Source organism: Myxine glutinosa, chromosome 5 (assembly GCF_964187855.1).
Source record: "Myxine glutinosa chromosome 5, kmMyxGlut1.1, whole genome shotgun sequence".
NCBI lineage: Eukaryota > Metazoa > Chordata > Myxini > Myxiniformes > Myxinidae > Myxine > Myxine glutinosa.
This window is the reverse complement of record NC_136265.1, coordinates 13925780-13953443: the sequence shown is the minus strand read 5'-3', so window position 1 is coordinate 13953443 and position 27664 is coordinate 13925780. Positions and strand designations below refer to the sequence as shown.

Below are 27664 nucleotides of genomic sequence, written 5' to 3'. Positions count from 1 at the left end.
CGTGCTGAAGAAGAAGAACCCCGGCTTACGTCAACGACGTAATCGCGTAAGCCGTTCAGTTTGGTGTGTTCAAAGGTCTTTCGGCTGCACTCGGGCGACGGTTTTCGGGGTCGAGCATTTGGAAATCGAAGGCATGACGACCACAACTTCGTACGAAGGCTTCGGGGGAGAGGACAAGCCGAGCTCCAGGTCGGGTATGGCCGTGACTGGGCAGGGGCGCTGCGGTTTGCCTTCCCCGGTAACGGTTTCCATTGTGAGGGTTCGAAGGTTTCACAGATTTTTCTCGGCCGGGACTCGTCGAGTCGCTCGCACGAACATGGAGTATAAATCATGGCGTTCCAGGTCCGATTAGCGAAGAGAGGTGCGGGATCCGGGTCGCGCCCGGTCACCCTTTGCCTTCTTGGGCCGAGGCCGGAACTGGGCGCGGCCCGGGGCGAACGAACCGGCGACCCTGCTGGTCTATGTTAAATGTTAACCTACAACACCCCGGGTTCGGCTGTACGTTCGTACTGACTACTGTTAACGGAGCTTCGGAATGCTCATGGCGAGTCGTGAACGAGGGAACGAACCGGTTCTGTATCGCAGGGTGTGGACATGACATCCTCGGGAGTTGTGCCCACCCACATCGGTCAGGTAACAGGGCTTTACCTGCTCACCAAGCCGGTCCACCCGAGATCTTACCCTTTAAAACCATGGGACATGCACGGCTCTGTAAAACCATGGGACATGCACGGCTCTGTAAAACCATGGGACATGCACGGCTCTGTAAAACCATGGGACCCGCACGGCTTCGGAATGCTCATGGCGAGTCGTGAACGAGGGAACGAACCGGTTCTGTATCGCAGGGTGTGAACCATGGGACACGCGCGGCCCTTTAAAATCCTGGAACACTCACGCCCCTTTAAAATACATGCGACATGCACGGCCCTTTAAAACCATGGGACATGCACGGCCCTATATAACATTGGACCCACACGGCCCGTTAAAATCATGGGACCCGCACGGCCCTTTAAAATCCTGGGACACGCACGCCCCTTTAAAATACATGCGACATGCACGGCCCTTTAAAACCATGGGACATGCACGGCCCTATATAACATTGGACCCACACGGCCCTTTAAAATCCTGGAACACGCGCGGCCCTTTAAAATCCTGGGACACGCACGCCCCTTTAAAATACATGCGACATGCACGGCCCTTTAAAACCATGGGACATGCACGGCCCTATATAGCATGGCACCTGCACGGCCATATCTAACATGGGACATGCACGGCCCTTTAAAATCATGGAACACGCACGGCCCTTTAAAACCATGGGACATGCACGGCCCTTTATATCATGGGACACGCACGGCCCTTTAAAATCATGGGACACGCACGGCCCTTTAAAACCATGGGATATGCACGGCCCTATATAGCAAGGGACCTTCACGGCCCTATCTAACATGGGACATGCAAGGCCCTTTAAAACCATGGGGCACGCACGGCCCTATATAACATGGGACCCGCACAGCCCTTTAAAATCATGGGACCCGCACGGCCCTTTAAAATCATGGGACCTGCACGGCCCTTTAAAACCATGGGACCCGCACGGCTCTTTAAAACCATGCGACACGCACGGCCCTATACAACATTGGACCCGCACGGCCCTTTAAAACCATGGGACATGTACGGCCCTTTAAAACCATAGGCACGCAAGGTCCTTTAAAACCATGGGACCCGCACGGCCCTTTAAAACCATGGGTCATGCACGGCCCTATACAACATTGGACCCGCACGGCCCTTTAAAACCATGGGACATACACGGCCCTTTAAAACCATGGGACATGCACGGCCCTTTAAAACCATGGGTCATGCACGGCCCTATATATCATGGGACACACACGGCCCTTTAAAACCATGGGACATGCACGGCCCATTAAAACTATGGGACATGCACGGACCTATATAACATTGGACCCGCATGGCCTTTTAAAATCATGGGACCCGCACGGCCCTTTAAAACCATGGGACCCGCACGGCCCTTTAAAACCATGGGACCCGCACGGCCCTTTAAAACCATGGGACCCGCACGGCCCTTTAAAACCATGGGACCCGCACGGCCCTTTAAAACCATGGGACCCGCACGGCCCTTTAAAACCATGGGATCCGCACAGCTCTTTAAAACCATGCGACACGCACGGCCCTATATAACATGGGACGTGCACGGCCCTATATAACATGGGACCCGCACAGCCCTATCTAACATGGAACCTGCACGGCCCTTTAAAACCATGGGACATGCACGGCCCTTTAAAACCAGGGGACCTACATGGCCCTTTAAAACCATGGGACCCGCACGGCTCTGCAAAACCATGGGACCCACATGGCCCTATAAAACCATGGGACATGCACGGCCATATATAACATAGGACCCACACTGGACATGGGCGGCCCTATATAACATGAGACGTACACGGCCCTTTAAACCATGAGACCCCCACGGCCCTATCTAACATGGGACCTACGCGGCCCTTTAAAACCATGGGACATGCACGGCCCTTTAAAACCAGGGGACCTACATGGCCCTTTAAAACCATGGGACCCGCACGGCTCTGCAAAACCATGGGACCCACATGGCCCTATAAAACCATGGGACATGCACGGCCATATATAACATAGGACCCACACTGGACATGGGCGGCCCTATATAAAATGAGACGTGCACGGCCCTTTAAACCATGGGACCCCCACGGCCATATCTAACATGGGACCTACGCAGCCCTTTAAAACCATGGGACATGCACGGCCTTATATAACATGGGACACGCACGGCCCTATATAACATGGGACATGCACGGCCCTTTAAAACCATTAAAACCATGGGACCCGCATAGCCCTTTAAACCATGGGGCACGCACGGCCCTTTATAACATGGGACACTCACGGCCCTATATAACATGGGACCTGCACGGCCCTTTAAAACCATGGGACAAGCACGGCCCTATATAACATGGGACACTCACGGCCGTTTAAAACCATGGGACACTCACGGCCGTTTAAAACCATGGGACACTCACGGCCGTTTAAAACCATGGGACACTCACGGCCGTTTAATACCATGGGACACTCACGGCCCTTTATAACATGGGACACGTACGGCTCTTTATAACATGGGACAGGCATGGCCCTTTATAACATGGGACACACATGGCCCGATATAACATGGGACATGCACGGCCCTATATAACATGAGACGTGCACGACCCTTCAAACCATGGTAGTGGGGCGGCTTAGCCCAAATATTCAAAAGAATTGTGCATTTTGTGATACAAGCACCAAATTTGGCACACTAGTAGACTATCATATTATGAAAAGATCTGGATATTGGGCCATCTCAGATTCAGAGATTTGATTTTTGCAAGATTTGCAGATTTTGCAAGGTGAGATTGCAACGCCAGGAACGGCCGACTCCTTCCTACGAGCTGCCCACGTCACCCGCACAAGAAATGCTCATCAAATCACTGCAGCGGCACTGCACATCCTGCAACACCATGCGTTTGAACGCCACTGTATGACATATGCCGATGATGCAGAAGACCTGCCTGAGTTCGAAGACTGGTGTCACCAGAGAGGAGAAGACATTCCCAACTTTCAGTACTGGGCAACTGTGCTGGAACTAGAGATGTTGGTACTGGTCTACGTGCGTTCTCTGCGGCAGGCTTCATTCACGACGTACCTTGATGCCCTGACGGAACTGGTCCCATGGTTCCATGCCTTAGACCACACACACTATGCCAGGTGGGTCCCTGTTCACCTGAGGGACACGGTTGCACTCCCAATGAAGCACCCAGATGTAGCCAGAGAATTCAGGGCTGGCAACTTCACTGTACAGAAGACGAAGAAGGTGTTCTCTTCGATCCCAATCGAATCGAAATCTTGCAAAAATCAAATCTCTGAATCTGAGATGGCCCAATATCCAGATCTTTTCATAATATGATAGTCTACTAGTGTACCAAATTTGGTGCTTGTATCACAAAATGCACAACAGGTTTGCTATGCTGCTACACTATAAAGCGATAGTGCTTTCTGGCTCTCCTGAGGGTAGACACACACTTGTTCTGAGCTTGGTGGAAGGAACTGAGATTGCCTTCAGTTGGATTAGCCTTCCAAGAGGCAAAGGCAAGTTGTTTCAGGGCAACTGCCTCACCACAAGATTCAGTGTACCATGGACGGGAGGAAGGGTAAGACAACTGAAGACGAGATGGGATAAATCTGTGCATGAGAGAGCAGTTTACTTTGGAAGAATTCCCAGGAAGAGTTGATGTTAGAGGCAGTAGAGATGGGAGACCAGTCCAAATGATTGATGGCTGCTTGAAGGCCGTGCCAGTCCAAGCAGATGGAAGATGATCTCGGGCAAATGATAGGATGAACAACGCAGAATGTTTGTGAATTACAACATGAAGCTGTGTTTTTATTAAATCCGTCAGCGAAGCGACAAGTAAAATTCCTTGTATTTCATAATTATAAGAACTAGGGCATGCCCGTACTATATATATATCTAAAATTATATCCCCCCCCTCTATTTACATGAAATGGTTTGGTCCATTCGCAAAGCCAAAGCGAACGGCTTGCGAGTACGGTGACAATCCCCCCCCTCTATTTACATGAAATGGTTTGGTCCAAAGCGAACGGCTTGCGAGTACGGTGACAATCCCCCCCCCCCTCTATTTACATGAAATGGTTTGGTCCAAAGCGAACGGCTTGCGAGTACGGTGACAATCCCCCCCCTCTATTTACATGAAATGGTTTGGTCCAAAGCGAACGGCTTGCGGAGTTTGGTAAAGAAATCGCCATAGCGTGCACAAACGCGCAGGAAAGCGAAAGAATCGCAAATTAGTTTTAATTAGTTTTAAAACATAGTTTAACGCCAACATAGCGCCAACATAGTTTGCCAACGGGAAATAAATGAATACGCTCTCAAATGTGCCGTCCGAGGCAGAGTCTGTTCGCCACGTTCGGCACACGTGATAGCTCGCTGCTCTCTGATTGGTTGAATCGTTTTTTGGACATAGCTCGGTAACTACTTCTCCGATTAATATGAAACCTTGAAAAGGCACATCCTCAGGTCCCCAGCAATATACCTGGCAAGTTTCAAGTATATCGGACCCGTGGTTGTCGAGAAACAGCGGTCACAGACAAACAAACACACAGAGATTACTGGAATTATAGATAGACTAGGGCATGCCCGTACTATATCTATATCTAAAATTATATCCCCCCCCTCTATTTACATGAAATGGTTTGGTCCAAAGCGAACGGCTTGCGAGTACGGTGACAATCCCCCCCCTCTATTTACATGAAATGGTTTGGTCCAAAGCGAACGGCTTGCGAGTACGGTGACAATCCCCCCCCTCTATTTACATGAAATGGTTTGGTCCAAAGCGAACGGCTTGCGGAGTTTGGTAAAGAAATCGCCATAGCGTGCACAAACGCGCAGGAAAGCAAAAGAATCGCAAATTAGTTTTAATTAGTTTTAAAACATAGTTTAACGCCAACATAGCGGCAACATAGTTTGCCAACGTGAAATAAATGAATACGCTCTCAAATGTGCCGTCCGAGGCAGAGTCTGTTCGCCACGTTCGGCACACGTGATAACTCGCTGCTCTCTGATTGGTTGAATCGTTTTTTGGACATAGCTCGGTAACTACTTGTCCGATTAATATGAAACCTTGAAAAGGCACATCCTCGGGTCCCCAGCAATATACCTGGCAAGTTTCAAGTATATCGGACCCGTGGTTGTCGAGAAACAGCGGTCACAGACAAACACACAGACATACACACATACACACACACACACACACACACACACACACACACACACACACACACACACACACACACACACACACACACACACACACACACACACACACAGAGATTACTGGAATTATAGATAGATGATGATCATTCAAAATATCTCATTTGATAATGCAGTATTTGCCTGTCTCATGTCACACAGCTCTCCTGTCTCTCTCATGTCACACAGCTCTCCTGTCTCTCTCATGTCACACAGCTCTCCTGTCTCTCTCGTCACACAGCTCTCCTGTCTCTCTCATGTCACACAGCTCTCCTGTCTCTCTCATGTCACACCGCTCTCCTGTCTCTCTCATGTCACACTGCTCTCCTGTCTCTCTCATGTCACACCGCTCTCCTGTGTCTCTCATGTCACACTGCTCTCCTGTCTCTCTCATGTCACACCGCTCTCCTGTCTCTCTCATGTCACACTGCTCTCCTGTCTCTCTCATGTCACACCGCTCTCCTGTGTCTCTCATGTCACACTGCTCTCCTGTCTCTCTCATGTCACACCGCTCTCCTGTCTCTCTCATGTCACACCGCTCTCCTGTGTCTCTCATGTCACACCGCTCTCCTGTCTCTCTCATGTCACACTGCTCTCCTGTCTCTCTCATGTCACACCGCTCTCCTGTGTCTCATGTCACACCGCTCTCCTGTCTCTCTCATGTCACACCGCTCTCCTGTCTCTCTCATGTCACACTGCTCTCCTGTCTCTCTCATGTCACACCGCTCTCCTGTGTCTCTCATGTCACACCGCTCTCCTGTCTCTCTCATGTCACACCGCTCTCCTGTCTCTCTCATGTCACACTGCTCTCCTGTCTCTCTCATGTCACACGGCTCTCCTGTCTCTCTCATGTCGTATCGCTCTCCTGTCTCTCTCATGGTGTATCGCTCTCCTGTCTCTCTCATGGTGTATCGCTCTCCTGTCTCTCTCATGTCACATCACTCTCCTGTCTCTCTCATGTCACATCGCTCTGCTGTCTCTCTCATGTCACATCGCTCTGCTGTCTCTCTCATGTCGCATCACTCTCCTGTCTTTCTCATGTCGTACCGCTCTCCTGTCTCTCTCATGTCACATCACTCTCCTGTCTCTCTCATGTCACATCACTCTCCTGTCTCTCTCATGTCACATCACTCTCATGTCACATCACTCTCCTGTCTCTCTCATGTCACATCACTCTGCTGTCTGTCATGTGACATCGCTCTGCTGTCTCTCTCATGTCGCATCGCTCTGCTGTCTCTCTCATGTCACATCGCTCTGCTGTCTCTCTCATGTCACATCGCTCTACTGTCTCTCTCATGTCACATCGCTCTGCTGTCTCTCTCATGTCGCATCACTCTCCTGTCTTTCTCATGTCGTACCGCTCTCCTGTCTCTCTCATGTCACATCACTCTCCTGTCTCTCTCATGTCGCATCACTCTCCTGTCTCTCTCATGTCGCATCACTCTCCTGTCTCTCTCATGTCGTACCGCTGTCCTGTCTCTGTCATGTCACACCGCTCTCCTGTCTGTCATGTCGCATCACTCTCGTCTCTTCTTGTCCTGTTTTATTATTTCATTCCATTTCATCCTTCAAGGCGTAACCAACTAATTTGGACTGCATGTTTTTATACAAGGGAGAAACCTGTGCAATAACATTCTGTGAATCGAACACCTTGTCAGACCGTAACACATTTAACCATATCCTCTTTGTGACATCAGAGGTACAAACTATGACATCAAGTAAAAGGTCTTGCATAGTACTGTGATTCGTCACATGTTATTAAACCTGGGTTAACTAGGAAGATGTTGAAGCAATTTTGTTTTTTATTTGGAAATGTCAAATATTTGTTCATAACACCATGATTCCTTTCAAAATGGTTCCTTTGATTTGATTTATCAGGAAATGCTGATTTCTTTCACTTTTGCCTTAACATTTTAACACATTGATAAATAATTACTGTAATTGTGAATGGTCAATGAAACTCTTGAGAACTCCCCTCTTCCACTCCTTCAGGATCTTGAAACCACCTGGTGGGGGATCCAGTGATATATTTGGGGGCCGCCAACCTGTGCCGACATCCCCGAGATCAACTGGTAACCGCCCGCCAACGAGCAGTATTTTTGCACCCGCTGAGCCTGATTTCTTCCCACAACGCAGCAACCCTCCCGGTGAGTGTTCTCGCCAGACTGCGAAGGTCTGAGCGCGCGTGGGGACCTAACCGGCATGGGGTGGGTTAGAACGCATGCCGGAGGGGGGTTCAAATGCATGTGGCACGGTAAGAAGTGAGGAAGGTTCCATTGTGTGGGAGGCGGGGTTCTAACCTGCGTGGGGTTAGGGTAGGGGGAAGTGTGGGGGGAGGGAGTGGAGGATGGGGGTAGAAAGGGTAGAGAGGTCGAACACGCTGGGGGGTTGGAGGGGGCGGAAGGTTCATGTCTTGATCTGGGGGACTGCTCGGCATTAGAAATGGCATGGCATGGCTATGTTCTATGTACTGTGGCCCCACCTTTTCCCCAGGTGTGATAAAGCAGCTGTTTCAAATGCAAATTTTGGATATTTGAAACATCTTCAGCAAATCTTTTTATTTTTAAAAGGAAGTTTATGAATACTTTTGGGTGGTTGTAGGCTGGGGTGGGGTAGCTAGTATCCTACGTAGCTACTACTAAGCTCGTAGCCTACTCCGAGCTGCCTATTCCTAATCCTACTAGCTACTCCTACTACTAGACTCCTACCCTAGTCTACGACTACTCCTCCTACTCCTACTACTACTCCTACTCCTCCTCCTACTCCTACTACTCCTCTCTACTAGCTACTCGCTACTACTACTACTCCTACCTACTCCTACTACTACTCCTCCTAGAAGATGTACGAAGTAGTAGTCGAAGAAGTAGAAGGAGTAGAAGTAGACTACTCTACTCCTACTAGACTACTCCGTACTCCTACTACTACTACTCCTACTACTACTCCTCTAGTAGAAGAAGTAGAAGTAGAAGCTACTACTAGCTCGTAGCTACTCCTACTCTACTACTCCTACTACTTCCTCTACTCTCTACTCCTCCTAGACTCCTAGCTAAGACCTCCTCCTACTCCGACTACTACTAACCTCCTACTCCTACTACTACTCCTCCTACTCCTACTACTACTCCTCCTACTCCTACTCCTACTCCTCCTACTCCTTCTACTCCTACTACTACTACTCCTACTCCTACTACTACTCCTCCTACTCCTCCTACTCCTACTCCTACTCCTCCTACTCCTACTACTACTCCTACTCCTACTACTCCTCCTACTCCTACTACTACTCCTCCTACTCCTACTACTACTCCTCCTACTCCTACTACTACTCCTCCTTCTCCTACTACTACTCCTCCTACTCCTACTCCTACTCCTCCTACTCCTTCTACTCCTACTCCTACTACTACTACTCCTACTCCTACTACTACTCCTCCTACTCCTACTACTACTACTACTACTCCTCCTACTCCTACTCCTCCTACTCCTACTCCTCCTACTACTCCTACTACTCCTACTACTACTACTCATACTCCTACTACTACTCCTCCTACTCCTACTACTACTCCTCCTACTCCTACTTCTACTCCTACTACTCCTACTCCTACTACTACTCCTCCTACTACTACTACTCCTACTCCTACTCCTCCTACTCCTACTACTACTCCTCCTACTCCTACTACTACTCCTCCTACTCCTACTACTCATACTCCTACTACTACTACTCCTACTCCTACTACTACTCCTCCTCCTACTACTCCTCCTACTCCTCCTACTCCTACTACTACTCCTCCTACTACTACTCCTCCTACTCCTCATACTCCTACTCCTCCTACTCCTACTACTACTCCTCCTCCTACTCCTACTCCTACTACTACTCCTACTACTACTCCTCCTACTCCTACTACTACTCCTCCTACTACTCCTCCTACTCCTACTACTACTCCTCCTACTCCTACTCCTACTACTACTCCTACTACTACTACTCCTCCTACTACTACTACTACTCCTCCTACTACTACTCCTCCTACTCGTACTACTACTCCTCCTACTCCTACTACTACTCCTCCTACTGCTACTACTACTACTACTCCTACTACTACTCCTCCTACTCCTACTACTACTCCTCCTACTGCTACTACTACTCCTCCTACTCCTACTACTACTCCTCCTACTCCTACTACTACTCCTCCTACTGCTACTACTACTCCTCCTACTCCTACTACTACTCCTCCTACTCCTACTACTACTCCTCCTACTGCTACTACTACTCCTCCTACTCCTACTACTACTCCTCCTACTACTACTCCTCCTACTCCTACTACTACTCCTCCTACTCCTACTACTACTCATCCTCCTCCTACTACTACTACTACTCCTCCTCCTCCTCCTACTCCTCCTCCTCCTCCTCCTCCTCCTCCTCCTCCTCCTCGTATTTAGTTCCTATCAACCAGTGTTGGATTACTGCAGGGTAACTCTGCGGCAAGGCATTTTGTTTAGTCTGGGTTTGATTCCCGATCAGACTATAAACTGCCCTGGTATTTTACAGGCAGGGGCCTTGATATACAGGTTACAGGGCCTTGTATCAATGAGTGTGCTGCTCTTCAGAGGGGACATTCGCTTGTCGATGTAAAAAGAAAATCCCACTTCGTACATTATAAGTGTAGGCCATTGTGTGCCGGTGCCCTGGCCAACTGCTAAATTCCTCGGAGCTGCTTTGGTGTCACTCCAAGATGGAAGGACGACCTGTATGGAGTATTTTATTGGATGGCCCGATGTGTCTTGGATGAGTATCAGGCACTGCAATTCCTTTCTTCGCAATTCTTCCTCTTCCCCTCATTTTTCTTCTTCTAATCATTATTAAGCCTAGTGTTGGCTTAACGGTTAAGGTGGCTGTCTTGAGATCTCGGGGTCCTTCGTTCAAGCCCCTGTCAGCTGGTGAATTGACACCAGATGGGTTTACTCAGCCTGTCATCCTTCCAAGGTTGGTAAAATGAGTACCAGCTTACTGGGAAGAAGGAGCCATTCGAGTATTCTGCGTCGGAATGGCGACCCATCCAGGATTGTGCCCAATAGCCTAGGAAATTGCTTCCGCACCACTATGCATCCGAAGACGCAAAAGGAATCATTATTAAATGAATCTTACATGTGCTTGCTGAATTTCAGTAACGAGTGTATTGAAGAATGAATTTTGACCAGTGCTCAGACAAGTGATATGCTCTATTTTCAGGAGGGAAGACCAGTGGGATATTTGATGACAGCACTTCAAACGAAGCAGTCAAACAGCGCTCTCACCCTCCAGGGGGAAAGAGCAGCTACAATTTCGGTACTGGCTCTTTGGAACCATCACGGAACCAAAACCCCAACAAGCCTGCGGAAAGGTGCGCTGAGCTAGTTGAGGAGCATCGCCCTGTGTAGGTCAGAATTGTTCCCCACACAGTCTTGAGAAAAAAAGACGTGGGAAGGGGCTTGGGATCCTAGGATCCTGGGTTCGAATCCCGGTCGATCGCTGAATTAACGCCAGGGGGGTTGACTCAGCCTGTCATCCTTCCGAGGTCGGCAAATTGAGTACCAGCTTGCTGGGATGAATGATCATGGTGTGTACCCCGATTTAGAATAGGTACACCATATCCCTACCGCATCGTAAGAGCGTGACCAAGGGTTGGCGTCAGGAAGGGCATCCGGCCATAAAAACATTGCCTCAAACAGGGAACCATGATTGTCATGGGGCCCGCAAGGCTAACCCCCGCTCTAGTGGGAAAATGGCCTTAAAACGATCATTCATTCACTTATATTCTTGAGTACCAGTTCACTGGTAATTCCCTGTTTGTCGTAAAAAGGCAACAAAAAGGGTTGGCGGCAGGAAGGGCATCCGGCCGTAAAACATTGCCTCAAAAAGGGGACCAAAACACAACAACAACTACGGTCCCCGAAAAAGGCCAACCCCCGCTTGCAGGGAAAAATGGCCTCTAAAGGTGGTTTTTTTATTTTTATTATTCATTTATATTCTCTCAATGATACGCCACACATCCACCGAACCATTCGCATTTCCACCCTTTCCAGTCTACGTTCATTTCGTTGCTGCTCTACGTTCATTACCCATGTCTCACTCCCATAAATCATAACACCTCTCACACATGCAGCATACACCTTTCCCTTCAGCTGCTCTACTTTCATTACCCATGTCCCGCTTCCATAAATCATAGCACTTCTCACACATGCAGCATACACCTTTCCCTTCAGCTTCAACGACACAACCCCTCCTTGTCAGCACGTCACTCAGTTCCCGAAACTTCTTCCATGCACATCTCACTCCAGCAACCGTTGCCGACTCTGATCCACCTTCTCCATTCAGCATGTCTCCTAGGTAGCAAAATGTTTTCACACCTTCCAGCTTCATGCCGTCTCCAAGATACAACTCAACATTTCCTTCATCTGCAGCTCCCTCTGTGCACACCTTGCACTTGAATGTAGCTGCCACACTGGTTAATGACCCTCTCACACCTCTACATTTTTGATGAACCCACTCTGCGCACATTGTACATTGAATGGAGTTCACTCCGACACCCTTCCTGCACACAGCACATGGCCACTTCCCAGTTCTTTCCACCTCACCACATGCTTTACCACCTGCCATCACCTGCGTCTTTCCGATATTCACCTTCAGACCTTTTGTCTCCATACATTCCTTCCACTTGTTCATCTTCTCCTTCAGTCCATCCATACTTTCTGCAATCAACACCAGATAATCTGCATACAACAACTCCCACGGTAAACCCTCCTTTACGTTCCGAGCCAGCACCTCCATCACAGCTACAAATAGTAGTGGACTAATCACCGACCCCTGATGCACTCCTACCTTCACCTCAAACTCACCACTGTTTCCATCTTTCGTCCTTACAGCTGTGCACGCTCTTTCGTACATTCTGATCAACCATTCCTCCACTCCTAATTTCCTCAATGCCCATGTCACTACTTCACGTGGAACCCTATCGAATGCTTTCTCCGGATCAACAAACCCAAGAAACAACTTCTTCCTCTTCTTCATGTACTTCTCCTGCAACTGCCTTGCAATAAAAAGCACGTCTGTCATTCCTCTTCCTGGCATAAATCCAAACTGCATTTCGTCAATCTTCACTTTCTTCCTTATCCTCCTCTCCAACACCCTTTCCAATACCTTCATTCCATGCTCCAATAACTTTATCGCTCGGTACGAGCCACACTCCAGAGGGTCACCTTTCCTCTTGTATAGAGGGACGAGGGTACTCAGTTTCCAATCCACTGGAATGCGGCCTTCTTTCACCACCAGATTGCAGATCTCTGTCATTTTCTTCACACCCCAACTTCCTGCTGCCTTCAACATGTCTCCCACAACTCCTGTCAACCCTCCTGCTTTTCTACTCTTCATTGCTTTTATCTTTTTCCAAACATGCCAGTCTTTATTATTGCTTTTATTGCAATAACAGAAGTTATTGCTTTTATCTTTTTATCTTCTTTTGCCATTTTACAATGGTGAAGAATCACTTAAAAAATTATAGTGGCCGGATCCGAATCTCAGGATCTTCACCAAAATCTAATCATTTAGTCCTCGTCACATACGCTTTATCTCTGCCAAATTTCGTGCAAATCCGTCCACAACTTTTTGAGCTATCTTGTTCACAAACGGACAGACAAACAGACCGACAGGGGTGAAAACATAACCTCCATCCACCTTTGGATAAATATAAAAATCACTTCTTCAACCAGTTTGAATTGAGAAAAGGAGTCATTCTGCTGTTTTGTGTCACTGTGTGTACCGCAATGAGCATGGAGAAAAGAAAGAAAACCAGAGAATTGTCCCGAGGAGGTCAGACACAAGATTGTAGCCAAGCATGGACAATCTCAAGGCTTCAAGCGCATATGTGTTCCACTAAATCTAAAAAGAAGCACATTTGCTTATTATCCAGATTCTACTGTGCCTTACTCCTGAAGCAACTATGATACGCTAACGTACTGCTGAGCTGCAGGTTTCTGGAAGTGCAAACAAGCCAATGAATGTTCCGCAGTGTTCAAAATCTGAAATTAAATTGAGATAAAGTTAGTTCCTCGATCATAGACAGACAGACACACAGACTGACATGGTGAACCAAATGCTTCTCCCCGCTTTGCCCTTCATGTGTGGGATCACTATCGGTTGTGTACCACGTCATGTCACAGTTTTAGCCAGACCTGGCACTGACCCGAGCTTCAGGGGTTCACCGATTATAGGAGTTTGACTCTTGGCCTAGAGACTTTGCTTGCCTAACAGCCGAACCTTTTTATCTTTTCCAGGATTCCAACATCTTTGGAAATGACTCGTCTCAAAGTCCCGGTGAGTTTCCTGCATTGTATATACGTTGCACGCGTCGCTTCCATCAAGCCGTACATTTGCCAAGGCTTGAAGCAAAACGCAAAATATTCTTTTGTTTTTCTTTCAAAGGATCTTCCTTATTGCACAAGACCGGAGACAGACCTTTTGAGAAGCTTATGTTAGTGTTAAGTTAGCCTTAACATCCAGTGCTGATAAACTTAATTGGAGCAATGAGCTGCATTTGTGAAAGTGAAGGGTTTTTTTTTACGCTGCCACAATGGAAGTTGTCCGTTAAATTAAATGACTCCAAAATAAATAAATAAATGGAGGAGGAGGAGGAGGAGGAAACAACGGAGAGAGGGAGACTATTTCCCATAACGGGGACAAATGAATGCAAGAGCATTGGGCAACCAGTCTGGAGTTGGGATGGTGAGCAGGTGAGGATTTCCTGACGTGAGGGTATTTATTTGCCAGTAGCACTACCTACGCTCTATCCTATCGGACGTAGTAAAGCTCAAATATGCCGTGCTTAAGAATCTCTGTTGAGCAAACACCATTCGACAAATTGGAACTGGTGGGAGACCACCGAGGCATCCATAGAGATAAGGCATCAGACCGATCTGATGAAACTGTAGCAATTCCTTGTTATCAAAGGAAGGCGCAAAGCACCCTTCCCTTTATACTAGGGATCGTTTCTCTGTATGCAGCTTTTACATGGGGACTGAAAATGCGTTTCTCAGCTTCTACTGGACGAAATCGGCTGCAAATTTCTGAAGTAAATGCTTTGTACGTTGAGGTAATATGTTCCAAATTTCAGCAACGTCCGTTTATGCATTCTTGAGTTATATTTATAAAACCCTCAAAATCACATTTGTGTCTGACCGTTCGTCCGTCCGTCCACCCAAAATGTGTTGGCGCTCATATCTCAAGGAATATATACTGAAACGCAAAAGAAACTTACCACCTTTGAAACCTTTAAATATCAACAATAACACTGCGTGTAGTAAATGTGTGAACTTATTTGTGGACAATAGTGTCTGTCCTCACTGTCAGACAAAACGGTCACGGATGGTCACTTGAACCTTCAATGGTCACTTCATAGCACAGCTGTTGAACAGCCATTTTGACCGTCAGTGATTAGCCAAGGGGTACGGGATGATTTTAATGAGCTGCACGTGATGTCTTGATATTGGCTTTAAAAAGGCCAGTGCAAAATGGGCATTTCAATCAACATGCCACGATTGTCAAGGGATCAACGGCAGCGTGCCCTGGGCATGCTGCAAGGCGGACTGAGCTACCGTGAGGTGGCACGTCGCCTTGGCTGTTCACACCAGACGATATCAGCGCTGTTGGACAGAGACACCCTCCACAACTCTGCAGATGACAGACCTCGATCAGGGAGGCCAAGAGTCACCACTGCAAGGCAGGACAGGCAGATGGTCCGAAGTCACCTGCGGGATCGATTCCGTCCAGCATCCCACACTGCGGCAGAAACTCCGGGGCGTGCAAACCCACGGATCTCCAATGATACTGCACGAAGACGACTGCATGACTATTGCAGTCATGCAAGAAACTTACCACTTGTTTGAAATGTAATAAAATTGTAGCAATTTACGCCGACGATGCACTGCCTGTATCCAAAACAATGGTGGCCACACACGCTATTGAAAGGGGACTGACCTTGCACCCTGTGCTGTTCTGTACTGTAGAACAAACTGATGAGATGGTGTATCTTGGTCAAAAACTTGACATGTCATCAATAAAATGCCAATGTTTCAATTAGCAATTGTTGGTTTGTTTTATTTTGAACTGTTACAATTTTATTACATTTCAAACAAGTGGTAAGTTTCTTGCATGACTGCAATAGTCATGCAGTCGTCTTCGTGCAGTATCATTGGAGATCCGTGCGTTTGCACGCCCCAGAGTTTCTGCCGCAGTGCGGGATGCTGGACGGAATCGATCCCGCAGGTGACTTCGGACCATCTGCCTGTCCTGCCTTGCAGTGGTGACTCTTGGCCTCCCTGATCGAGGTCTGTTATCTGCAGAGTTGTGGAGGGTGTCTCTGTCCACCAGGGCCGATATCATCTGGTGTGAACAGCCAAGGCGACGTGCCACCTCACGGTAGCTCAGTCCGTCTTGCAGCATGCCCAGGGCACGCTGCCGTTGATCCCTTGACAATCGTGGCATGTTGATTGAAATGCCCATTTTGCACTGGCCTTTTTAAAGCCAATATCAAGACATCACGTGCAGCTCATTAAAATCATCCCGTACCCCTTGGCTAATCACTGACGGTCAAAATGGCTGTTCAACAGCTGTGCTATGAAGTGACCATTGAAGGTTCAAGTGACCATCCGTGACCGTTTTGTCTGACAGCGAGGACACTATTGTCCACAAATAAGTTCACACATTTACTACACGCAGTGTTATTGTTGATATTTAAAGGTTTCAAAGGTGGTAAGTTTCTTTTGCATTTCAGTATACATTGAAACTAGCTGAAACTTGGAATATACATTGGTCAATAGGTCTAGTTAATGGCTTTCGAAACAAATTCCACCTAAGTGCTATAGTTTTTGCTTTAAATTAAATATATATGAACATATACACATAAATAAAGGCCCAATGGCCTAATGGATAAAGCATCAGACTGCCAAGCTGGGGATTGTGGGTTCAAATCCCACCTGGGTTGAATTTTTTTCCCCCTTACTTTTTGAAGTCTTTTATACAGTCTTGAATGTGGTCTTGACCGATTAACAAATACATTTTGTTAGTATTTAAAATGCATCTTGGGTAAATTGCCAGGGGCGTAGAAAAGGCCCCTTTATATAAGGGTATGTGCCATGTGGAAAACTAGAGAAAAGAAGGGACATTCCATAGCTTATAGAAAATACCAAACAATACAAAATAAGGGGCATGCAAAAAATCTTGTGTGCATGCTGGACTACCCTTGTGTTCTGAGGAGGAACCAAGTAATGCTCCAGAAAAGTTCATATAAAGGGGCGCCCTACATCTGGCAAATAAAATACATTTACTTCTTCATGCAGGTGTATGAATCAAATTGGCGCCGTCAATCAAACTCTTATCATCGATGCTAAACGCAGTCAATATTCCATCATATAAACGGGGTTAAGGTGTGATTTAACAACTACGCATGCGCAGCAGTTATCGCCCCTCATGGTGGTTACCTTTTGCCTGTGGGCCGGCGGCAGCACTGCCTGAGTTGTTAGGGTTAGTCGAGTTGTCATCCCAATATACACTTTATAGCGGCCTTTGGTGGCCTCAAAATGGGTGTCAAGGCCAATGTGTGGCAGCGTAAGACATTGCCCAGATTCTAAAGTGCCTACATCCAAAATTTGGGGCCTCTACGTGCTGCGGTTCACCTGTGAAGGAATAACGTACAAGCAAACACAAGTACATGAAAATATTTACAAGATTATATATGGATAAATACACAACTATATATATACTCCTTTATATATATATGTACATATATATATATAACTATATATATATATATACACAGTCATGTGAAAAAGTAAGTACACCACATGTAAAGTTTTGACTTTTTCAACATACTTCAACATACAGCTATTTGATCTTCATTTCAACAATATTGATAGATAAAGGTGATATAATATAACAAATATCATGAAACATTTACATTTTGTTGTCCATTGTATAATTTAAATAAATGCAAATTTCTCATGTGGAAAAAGTAAGTACACCCTTGGCTCTAATAGGTGGTATTGCCCCCTTTGGCAGAAAGGACCTCAAGTAGGCGTTTCTTATAACTGTCTACTAGTCTCTGACATCGACTGGGAGACATTTTTGCCCACTCCTCCATGCAGAATTCTTTCAGCTATGCGATGTTTGAGGGGTTTCTTGCATGCACAGCTCGTTTCAAATCCACCCACAACATCTCGATGGGATTTAGATCCGGGCTTTGACTTGGCCATTCCAGAACCCTCCATTTCTTTCTTTTCAGCCATTCCTTGGTGGATTTACTGGTATGTTTAGGGTCATTGTCATGTTGCAAGGTCCACCTTCGGTTGAGCTTCAACTTTCCGACAGATGGCCTCACATTATCCTCAAGCACCCACTGGTACAATGAAGAATTCATAGTGGATTCTATGATGGTGAGCTGCCCAGGCCCTGATGCAGCAAAGCTGCCCCAAACCATAATATTTCCACCACCATGCTTTACAGTTGGTATCAGGTTCTTGTGGTCAAATGCTGTTTTTGGTTTTCACCAAACATGTCTTCTGGTCTTGTGGCCAAATAGCTCTACCTTTGACTCATCTGTCCAGAGAACATTGCTCCAGAAGTGCTGATCTTTGCCTAGGTGTTCATTGGCAAATTTTAGTCTTGCCCTGATGTTCTTTCTGGACAGCAAAGGTTTCCTCCTGGCACACCTCCCATGTAGATCAAATTTGTGCAGCCTCTTTCTAATGGTAGACTCGTGCACTTTGACATCAACAGTGGCAATAGCTACCTGTCGGTCCCATGATGTCTGGGATTCTTATAGACTTCTTTCAGCACCTTGCGGTCTGCTCTCGGGCTGAACTTGCTGGGGCGGCGCGGCCTGGCCTGAACAAGTTGGCAGTTGTTTGGAATCTTCTCCACTTGTAGATGATCTTCCGGACAGTCGAATGATTGATTTCAAATTGTTTGGAGATCTTTTTAAATCCCTTCCCAGACTCGTAGGCATCTATAACCTTCTTTCTGAAGGCCTCAGAGAGCTCTTTTGATCTAGGCATGGTGACGCCGCACACTTCAACAACAAAGAGCAAACCAAACGAAATGTATGAGGTTTAAATAAGACAGGTTCCTCCAAGATCCTCTCTAACGATGTTCTAATCATTTGCACCTGAGCTGGTGCACCTGATTCTAATTTTAGGTATTTGAAGAAGTCATAAATGTAGGGGTGTACTTACTTTTTCCACATGCGAAATTTGAATTTATGTTTCTTTAAATTATACAATGGACTACAAAATGTAAATGTTTCATGATATTTGTTATATTATATCACCTTTATCTGTCAATATTGTTGAAATGAAGATCAAATAGCTGTATGTTGAAATATGTTGAAAAAGTCAAAACTTTACATGGGGTGTACTTACTTTTTCACGTGACTGTGTGTGTGTATGTATATATATATGTATATATGTATATATATATATATATATATATATATATATATATATATATATATATATATATATATATATATATATATATATATATATATATATATAAAGGAGTATATATATAGTTGTGTGTATATATACACAAAGAATTAAGTTAAGCACCCCTACACAACGAATTAAGGTAAGCACCCCCTAATATATATTCTTTGTGTATATGTATACATTGGCATATATTCTAAGGTATGTGAGATCAAATAATGATTGGTATGACATTAGCAATTATCCATTGATGAAATTGAGTGATCAAAGTGAAAAAAAGTGATTGGTTGAGTCAGTGATCCGATCACGTGGGTCCTACACACGTTATTGACGCAAAGATCGCTAGAGGTCTTCTCAGAACAATGACTGTACGTTAGAAAACATAAACGTCATCCACACTGTCCGTGATGGACCTATAGCTCCATACTTAAATTGAGGTGAAAATATGCCTAAAATTCCCAAAAAATTTCACCTTAAATTATTCAGAATAAAATATTGAAAACGGCATGATTGTTATGTTTTTATGTGACCATAATATCACTTCTCCAGAAAATATAGCAATATCATGGGTATATTACACTGTTTTGACGACAACAAACTTGTAATGTGCGAGGTTGTAAAAAAACGGGGGGGGGGGTGCTTAACTTAATTCTTTGTGTATATATATATATATATATATATATATATATATATATATATATATATATATATATATATATATATATATATATATATATATATATATATATATATATATATATATATGTAGATATATATAGATATATATATATATATATATATATATATATATATATATATATATATATATATATATATATATATATATATATATATATATATATATATGTAGATATATGTAGATATATATATATATATATATATAAATATATATATATAATCATATCATATGTATGTATGTATGTATATATACATACATACATACATAGTCATACATACATATACACAAACACACATGTATATATGCTATTGTATGCATTCTTTTTTTAATTGTGGAAATAGTGCCACCTTGGACTGGAGATACTGTCAGACCTCGACATTCGCGGTCCAAACATTTGCGGACCCTGCGTATATGCGGTGGATAAAATGCGACCTGCTCCTAAATTCGTAGTCATGTGCTTCACGTATTCGTGGTTTCTTTGCAGGCATGTTCACGTTTGTGAACGGGATTTTTGATTTTCCTCTATGAATCATGAATCGTTGGGAACCCTTTTCCCCATTGAAACAATGCCCCCCACCCCTGACCCATCCCCCATATTCGCGAATTTTCCAGGAACGTATCCCCTGCGAATGTCGACAGTATGTGTAGATACATATATAATATTGATGCTGAGCCTATTAGAAAATTTGACTCCAGCAGCCTGATGCCGATAGTGATATAATCGTGCATTGTGCGCACATTAAGTGGATGCAGTGCTGGATCGGTGCCGTGCCCGCGATTGACGGATCGACGTTATTGAGTGGCTATGGATCCATACATTTAAAATCACTTCTCCAATCGATTGGTGTACCGTGTTGAACAGCGCAGCATCCTGTCATTTTTAAACGAATGATGATCTACCGTGTGCTTATTCGATAAGCTATTGGTGGATATAAAATAAAGCATTTCATACTTGGTTGGTCTTGTGAAAAGCAAGTTTTATACAAAATACAGTGCAGGGAGTTCCCAGATTACAAAGCAATTATTCCATTCCGAATAATCGTTCATACAGTAAGTAAATCGATTGGCTGTTGACTCAGTGTTTAAAACGGCTTTATCTGTATATCTGACGCTTTAAAAATAAATTTCACTGACTTTAATGCAATCGGTTTGGTACACCTGGAACGTATGATGTCAAGACATGTTTGACCAGGAAGGAGCTACAGTAGGTTTCAACTTTTAACCGCAGCAGCGTACGAGCGTGTTTTCCTTTGTACGAGTGGTCGCGTTTTCCTTTGTACGAGTGGCTGTTTCTAGCAATTGGTTAATTTATCTGAATCGGGTGTGCTTTGGAAAGGTTATGCAAAAAATGTAGAAAGTTTATGCTTCGCGAGTTTCAATTTTTTTTTTTTTTTGATAATTCACCCGATTTCCCGAGTGGGTTGTCGTATTAACATGTTTTCCAAATTACCGAGCCAATTTTTTTTCCTACCCATCACACGATTATTGTGAGCTGTTTATAAATAATGTTTACGCATGCACATCTCCTTGAAACGTCTATAATTCAACGTTGTTTTTAAAATTTGTTCATTGAAATACGCCCTGAGATACGCGAGGTTTTTCAGTTGTTTCAGTGCAGTACTGTGGCCGATACATAATACCAAAACATTGTTGATATTGATTACTATTTTAAACCAGATATCGATATCGACCCAGCACTAATATATGCGTGTGTGTGTATACAGTCACGTGAAAAAGTAAGTACACCCCATGTAAAGTTTTAACTTTTTCAACATATTTCAACATACAGCTATTTGATCTTCATTTCAACAATATTGATAGATAAAGGTGATATAATATAACAAATATCATGAAACATTTACATTTTGTAGTCCATTGTATAATTTAAACAAACATAAATGCAAATTTCGCATGTGGAAAAAGTATGTACTCACCAGCCCTCACCACAATTAAGGGGAGCCCTCCAAGTACATGTGGCTATGTGCAACAGATGTTCCACTTGATGGACACATTTTTGTGAAACATCTAAACAAGGTACATTTGACATTCCTAAATATTCTGCTTGACCAAAGACATATCTGTTTAAAATAATATTGTTTTCATATGACGTTCAGTTGTGTAATCCGCATCGAGTTAGTGCATTGTTGTGTCCGTGCTGTGACGGTTTGCTCTCCCTTAGTCCCTTGTCTTGTGGCTTATACATTTGTTCTCTTTCTAGTTGGCCTGTAAGTAAAAAAACAAAGCTTCAGGTAATCTGGAAACCTCACTGATTCACTGTTGTCATTTAAAAAGAAAACCCTGTCACATTTAGACCATCTCTCGCACTCCTTTCCCCACCGACAGCCTGAATTAGAGCATGGGTCGCTGTTTCTAACCCCTTTTGCAGTGTTCTTCTTTGTTGGCTGTTGCATGGCCTGCATGCATTACACACAAGAGCACTTTGTCACTGGTTCGGACAAACACTCGTACCTCGGACACGTGTTGTTTGGATCAAAAAGACTCCGAGGAATTATGTGATGTTGAACCGTCTGCCGTTGGTTGGTTGGGGGGAACGCGCGATGCTCTGAGATAGAATTTCCAGCACCATTGTGACCACTTTTGGCACAAACCTTTCCAAGAACTTTTATGTAACATGTCAGGAAAACGATGGCCAAATCTCTTTGCTTTGTGACCTTAACCAATGCCACGATGTCCTGATCCAGTGACAAGGTGCTTTGTTCCACCGCTGAATGATCCATGGCTCCGGCTTTTTAAAGTTTATCATGCTGTTCGGAGCATCCCTCTCACCCACCAGTCAACCCTTTGATCCCAAAGGAATGCCGCTTGCTTTTGCAGTCCTAAACTGTGTTAAACATTGATAACCGGAAACGTAACTACTCATCATTGCCTTGGATTTCATTGCGAGACGCCTCCCGGGCTGATTGCACTTTGAACAGAAGATAACCCGTTCGTAAACGTTTTCGTTTTCAGAGCGTGTACAAGTTGAGGATAACTCGGTGGATGAAGAGGATGAAGAGGAGACCAGAATAGCTGTAGATGTGGTGGAGGAAGTGCAAGAATTGGTGGAAAAGGAAGACTCTAATCTGTCAAGTCCCACGAGCCCCTCCGCATCACGGGCTCATCATCAACCTCCGGGTGGGAAGTCGAGTATAATATTTGGGTAGAACCAGGATTGACTAATGGGGGGATACTGGTGGCCATGTAACGCTATCTCAGCTCTGATTGGTTCCTTTTTTTGCAAACCTCTTTCCTAGTATAATTTCAGGTTGGCTAATCACAATAGGGTGGTGGATTGGCCTCGCGATTTAAGTTTCAGACTGAAGTTTGTACCACTTTAGTGCCCTTTTTTGTACTGATGTAAATGTTGCTGCGATTGTTCGCTGCTCCTTGGTATTGCGATGCTTTTTTCGTGTTTGAGAAATAAATGGCATTTGTGGAGGGGTTGGGGAGTGGAGGGTGGGGTGGGAATTATAAACTTGTACTATGATTCACACACCTGCGTAAAGGCATCACCAGGTCACGGAGGATTCAAAGGTGTGCAACCTTAAAAGCTGTGATATTCAAGCAGATGGAGTTTTTCATGAGGTGTGTTGATATTCTCACTAAGCTCACTTCCTTTGCTCATGGTGTAGATTGAACTTGTGTTGTGCTTTTTGTCTTGGCTTTGTTATCCTTGTGTTGTTACCTGGTGTCATAATAAACTGCTTCAAGTAAATCGAGTTTACTCGAGAATGAACTGGTTTGATTCCTTGAAAGTTGTTTCGAGACGTTGGTCGATGCGGTTCATTTTTAAATTCGAGAATGCCTGGTGTGTGTGTGTGTGTGTGTGTGTGTGTGTGTGTGTGTGTGTGTGTGTGTGTGTGTGTGTGTGTGTGTGTGTGTGTGTGTGTGCACGCACGCGTGTGCACGCGCGCATCTGTCTCTTACGTGAGTGTCGATCGTGTGAGCTACAGTGAATTTGGTAAAGTTGGTCTTTTGCATAACCAAACACGCTTTCCTCAACTTACCTTGGAAGGTAGGATGATTTTGTGCCAAATCTGGTACGTGGGTCCCTACACAGTCCCGGGTGAAGGTGACTCAAGTCGAAACGTCAGACCTGAGCCTTCCTTTTTGGCCAGCTATATGAGATGAGGCCTTCATTTTTGAAAAGCTTTGAAGAAGGAATTGCCAGCACGGGAGAAACTAGTCCGTGAAACAGGAATTCTCCCACTGAACAAGGTTCAAATTGCTTTTGGTGACACACAGCAACCACGCCTCCGCACTGGCATGGAGGGGTCATAAGCTCCGCAGCAGAGGGATGGCCACCGATTAATTTTATTTTAAATACCTCCACGGTTGGATGTCTGGCCCCACTATGACTAAAACTAGAACTTCATATCACTTCCTGTTCAGGGATTTTTCCAAGTGTTGGTCGAATCTACAGCTGCCTCATTGAAGCTAAGTTTTCCGATCCGGATTTGTCATGATTTCTGTTACATCTTCGTCCCTGTGTTGCTGTTTGTGTTTCCATCCAATTTTCTGTGTTACATCGTACATTGTGCTGTATTTGTCAAATTCATTTTCATGCTGTTCAAGGCCGACTTTAGCCGCTCCTCATATAGCCGCCATGAAAAAAACGTGTGTTCCTTTTATCTCCATATTACTCTTTTGCCTTCTTCCTAAATGTTTTAGTTCTATCTCCTCAACGTTAATTGATTTTCCCTCCTTTGGTTCAAAAAATATAAAAACATTTTTTTCCACTTCATAACGATCTCATTTTACTTTAATTTCCTTCTGCTTATACCTCCTGCACTCCATTCTTTTTTTTCTCTCCCTATGAATCTTCATTGAATATAAACACTTCTTCCCTTCCTTTATAACCACTTTAAAACGTTTTAAAATGCTTCACCGTCCTTATTTATCCATTAGGAGTACCTATGTGTTCTTCCTCACCACAATCGATTCCTCTTCTTCTTCACAAATATTTTCCAAAACTGTCTGTCAGCTAATTGTCCACCAACCCTCCTCCCGCACCACCAGCACCACCACCAGCCCTCAACAAATATTCTTTCCTCCCATCCGAAGATCTTTATTTCTATTTGTCCAATTCGGGAATTTGGAATCTACATCCTTCAACTTCATGTACCCACTTTCCACTTCCCCCATTACCCCACCCTTTAAAGCTTAATGCCCATCCTTCCTGCATTCGTCCTGACCCCACCCTCTCAATGCTTCCCCCTTGCCCGGTCTCTGCAAAGCCTCTTCCCCTCCGTCCTGCATTCTCCCAACGCCTCCTCCACTGCCCTTAACTGTGTTGCCCGCAAACATCTGAGGTCGCCGCTCCAACCTCAAATATTTCAACCCAGGTTACTGCTGAATGTTGATAAACCGGACATCATGTTTAACAGAATCCCTTTTCCCAACTTGTTGTCTCTCCCCGGGAGCTCAATTTCTCACTGCCTTTGTACTGATCTTACACCTCCCAAACCCCACTCGTACCTTTGGCTGCAACGTCCCCTCCGCTCCCATCTCCTGTCTGTGTGTTGTACCGTCCTCCTGACAGTGATAACTCCATCTACATCTCTCTCACAGACAACATGGAAAATTTTTAACCACTCATCCCAACTCTCTCTTCTTTATATGTGGTGATTTCAATTGTCACCACACAACTTGGCTGGGTGTTGGTACCCTCTCACCAGCCATGTCACTTCAGGAAAGGACTTCTGATGCTCTACGGGACTGACTCAATCTGTGAACCTTCCAACCCGGATCTCTCACAATGGCATATCCTCACTTCTAGACTTAGTGATGCTAACTTTCCCACAAATGTCTCCTGCTCTTCCTCTGCTCCAATTGGTTCATCTGATCATATGCTTGTAAAAGTCGACATCTCCAGCTATTCTCAGAGAGCCGCCTCAACGCCGGTGTGTCTGGCATTTCACTAAAGCAGATTGGTAGGGACTGCAAGCAGCCATCTCTCTTCAGGACTGGTCTCCCATATCTACTACCCCTAATGTTAACTAAGCTGGGAATTCTTCCACAGAAACCTGCTCTCTCTTGTGTACCGATTCATCCCATCTCGACGAAATTTACCCTTCCTTTCTTCCCACCCATGGTACACTGAGGAAGTTGCTCTGAAACAACTTGTCTTCTCTTCCGGGAAAGCTAATCTGAACGAAGGCGATCTCACTGCATTCCAAAAGGTCCGCAACTAGTATGTGTTAACTCTCAGGAGAGCCAGAAAACATAATCTGTCCAAACTCAAGAATGAACATTCAAACTTGGCCCCCTCCTCGAAAACCTGATGGCACCTTGTTAGATCGGTCTCTGGTGTATGCTCTTCTTCCATCCCTGCCCTCTCTTCCAATTGCACCACTGCCGACTCTGCTTATGAGAATTCTGTGTTTGCTTCCAAATTTTGGGTCCCCAACTCCTCACTCAGTACCCATCCTTCTGTTGTGTACCCAACTGCTCCTTGACAGTGTGTCTTTTGCACCTGAGAAGGTTCTTTCAACCCTCGACTCTGACTATCACTGGACCGGACTGCATCAGCTCACATGTCCTAAAAACATGCTGTGCTGCTCTTGCACATCCTCTCTCTGCCCTTTTCACTCTGTCATTTACCACAGGTCATCTTCCACATGCTTGGAAATCCGTCAACATCATTGCATTACATAAAAGGTGCAAAAACTGATCCCCTCAACTGGAGACCCATATGCTTACTTCCAATCATCGCAGTTGATATGAAATCCTTCCTTTTCTCCAATAACCTCATCTCATATCATCAATTCGGATTCAGACCAGATTACTCCATCTTAGACATTCTACTTCTACTCATCTAACAATGGATGGAGGCCCTCAATGTCAGACATGAGGCCATCTCTGGACATATCTCGAGCTTTCGACACAGTATGGCGTCCGGCCTTGCTCTCCAAACTCTCATCATATGGCAGCCAAGGTCAACTCCATGCACAGCTTACCGACTTCCTCTGATCTTGTAGTCAACGTGAGCAGTAGGGAAATGGGGGGTTTTAAAACACACCCAATTTTACATTGACGTGAATGGGGGGGGGGGGAATGCATTGGAACTTATGAACCACCCCCCTACTTTCCCATTTTTATCCAATCATTTATCCCAACCCATTTTTAAAACCAAAATCCACAGGGACAAAAAACCACATCATTTTATATACATACTCATTATAGAGACAACACAACAACATGCATTTTAAAGGCCATTTTCCCTACTAGAGCGGGGGTTAGCCATTATACTCATTATGGAGAACCAATGAATATTTGTTGATTCTAAAACAATCGTACCACTCCAATTTCTCCCATACTTTCTTTGAACTCATATGGAGAGCCAATAAATATTTGACTATGTTTTATTTTAGGGAATAACTTCATTCTTTTATTGCACACATCACCATCGAGTATATTGATAAATAGTATGTTTGAACTTGGTTCTTGGTTTAAATATCTTTGATTAGAGTTCTTTACGATTTTTTTCCTTAATAAGTGAGTCATTATTCAGTTGAAGATTTTGGGTATTATGATAGTGATGATAATATCTCTATTGGAACAGAAGGCAGTTATGATACTGAGAGTTTGTGTTCTAATGATAGCTATGAAAGTAGTTTTATAGA

General features: G+C 44.9%; 1 protein-coding gene across 2 annotated transcripts; it reads left to right on the top strand.

Annotated features, from left to right (window-relative positions):
* JPT2 (Jupiter microtubule associated homolog 2) lies at nt 1-23763 on the top strand. Of its 2 annotated transcripts, XM_078777602.1 has the most exons (6): nt 1-189; nt 7832-7986; nt 11058-11205; nt 14140-14177; nt 22258-22288; nt 23010-23763. In XM_078777602.1, exons 1-5 carry the CDS (start codon nt 134-136, stop codon nt 22266-22268), a joined length of 408 nt encoding a protein of 135 aa, XP_078633728.1. In that variant the 5' UTR covers nt 1-133; the 3' UTR covers nt 22269-22288; nt 23010-23763. The 2 variants fall into 2 exon arrangements, with proteins under 2 accessions (XP_078633728.1, XP_078633727.1); XM_078777601.1 differs by lacking the exon at nt 22258-22288.
* Nucleotides 23764-27664: the final 3901 nt, after the last annotated feature.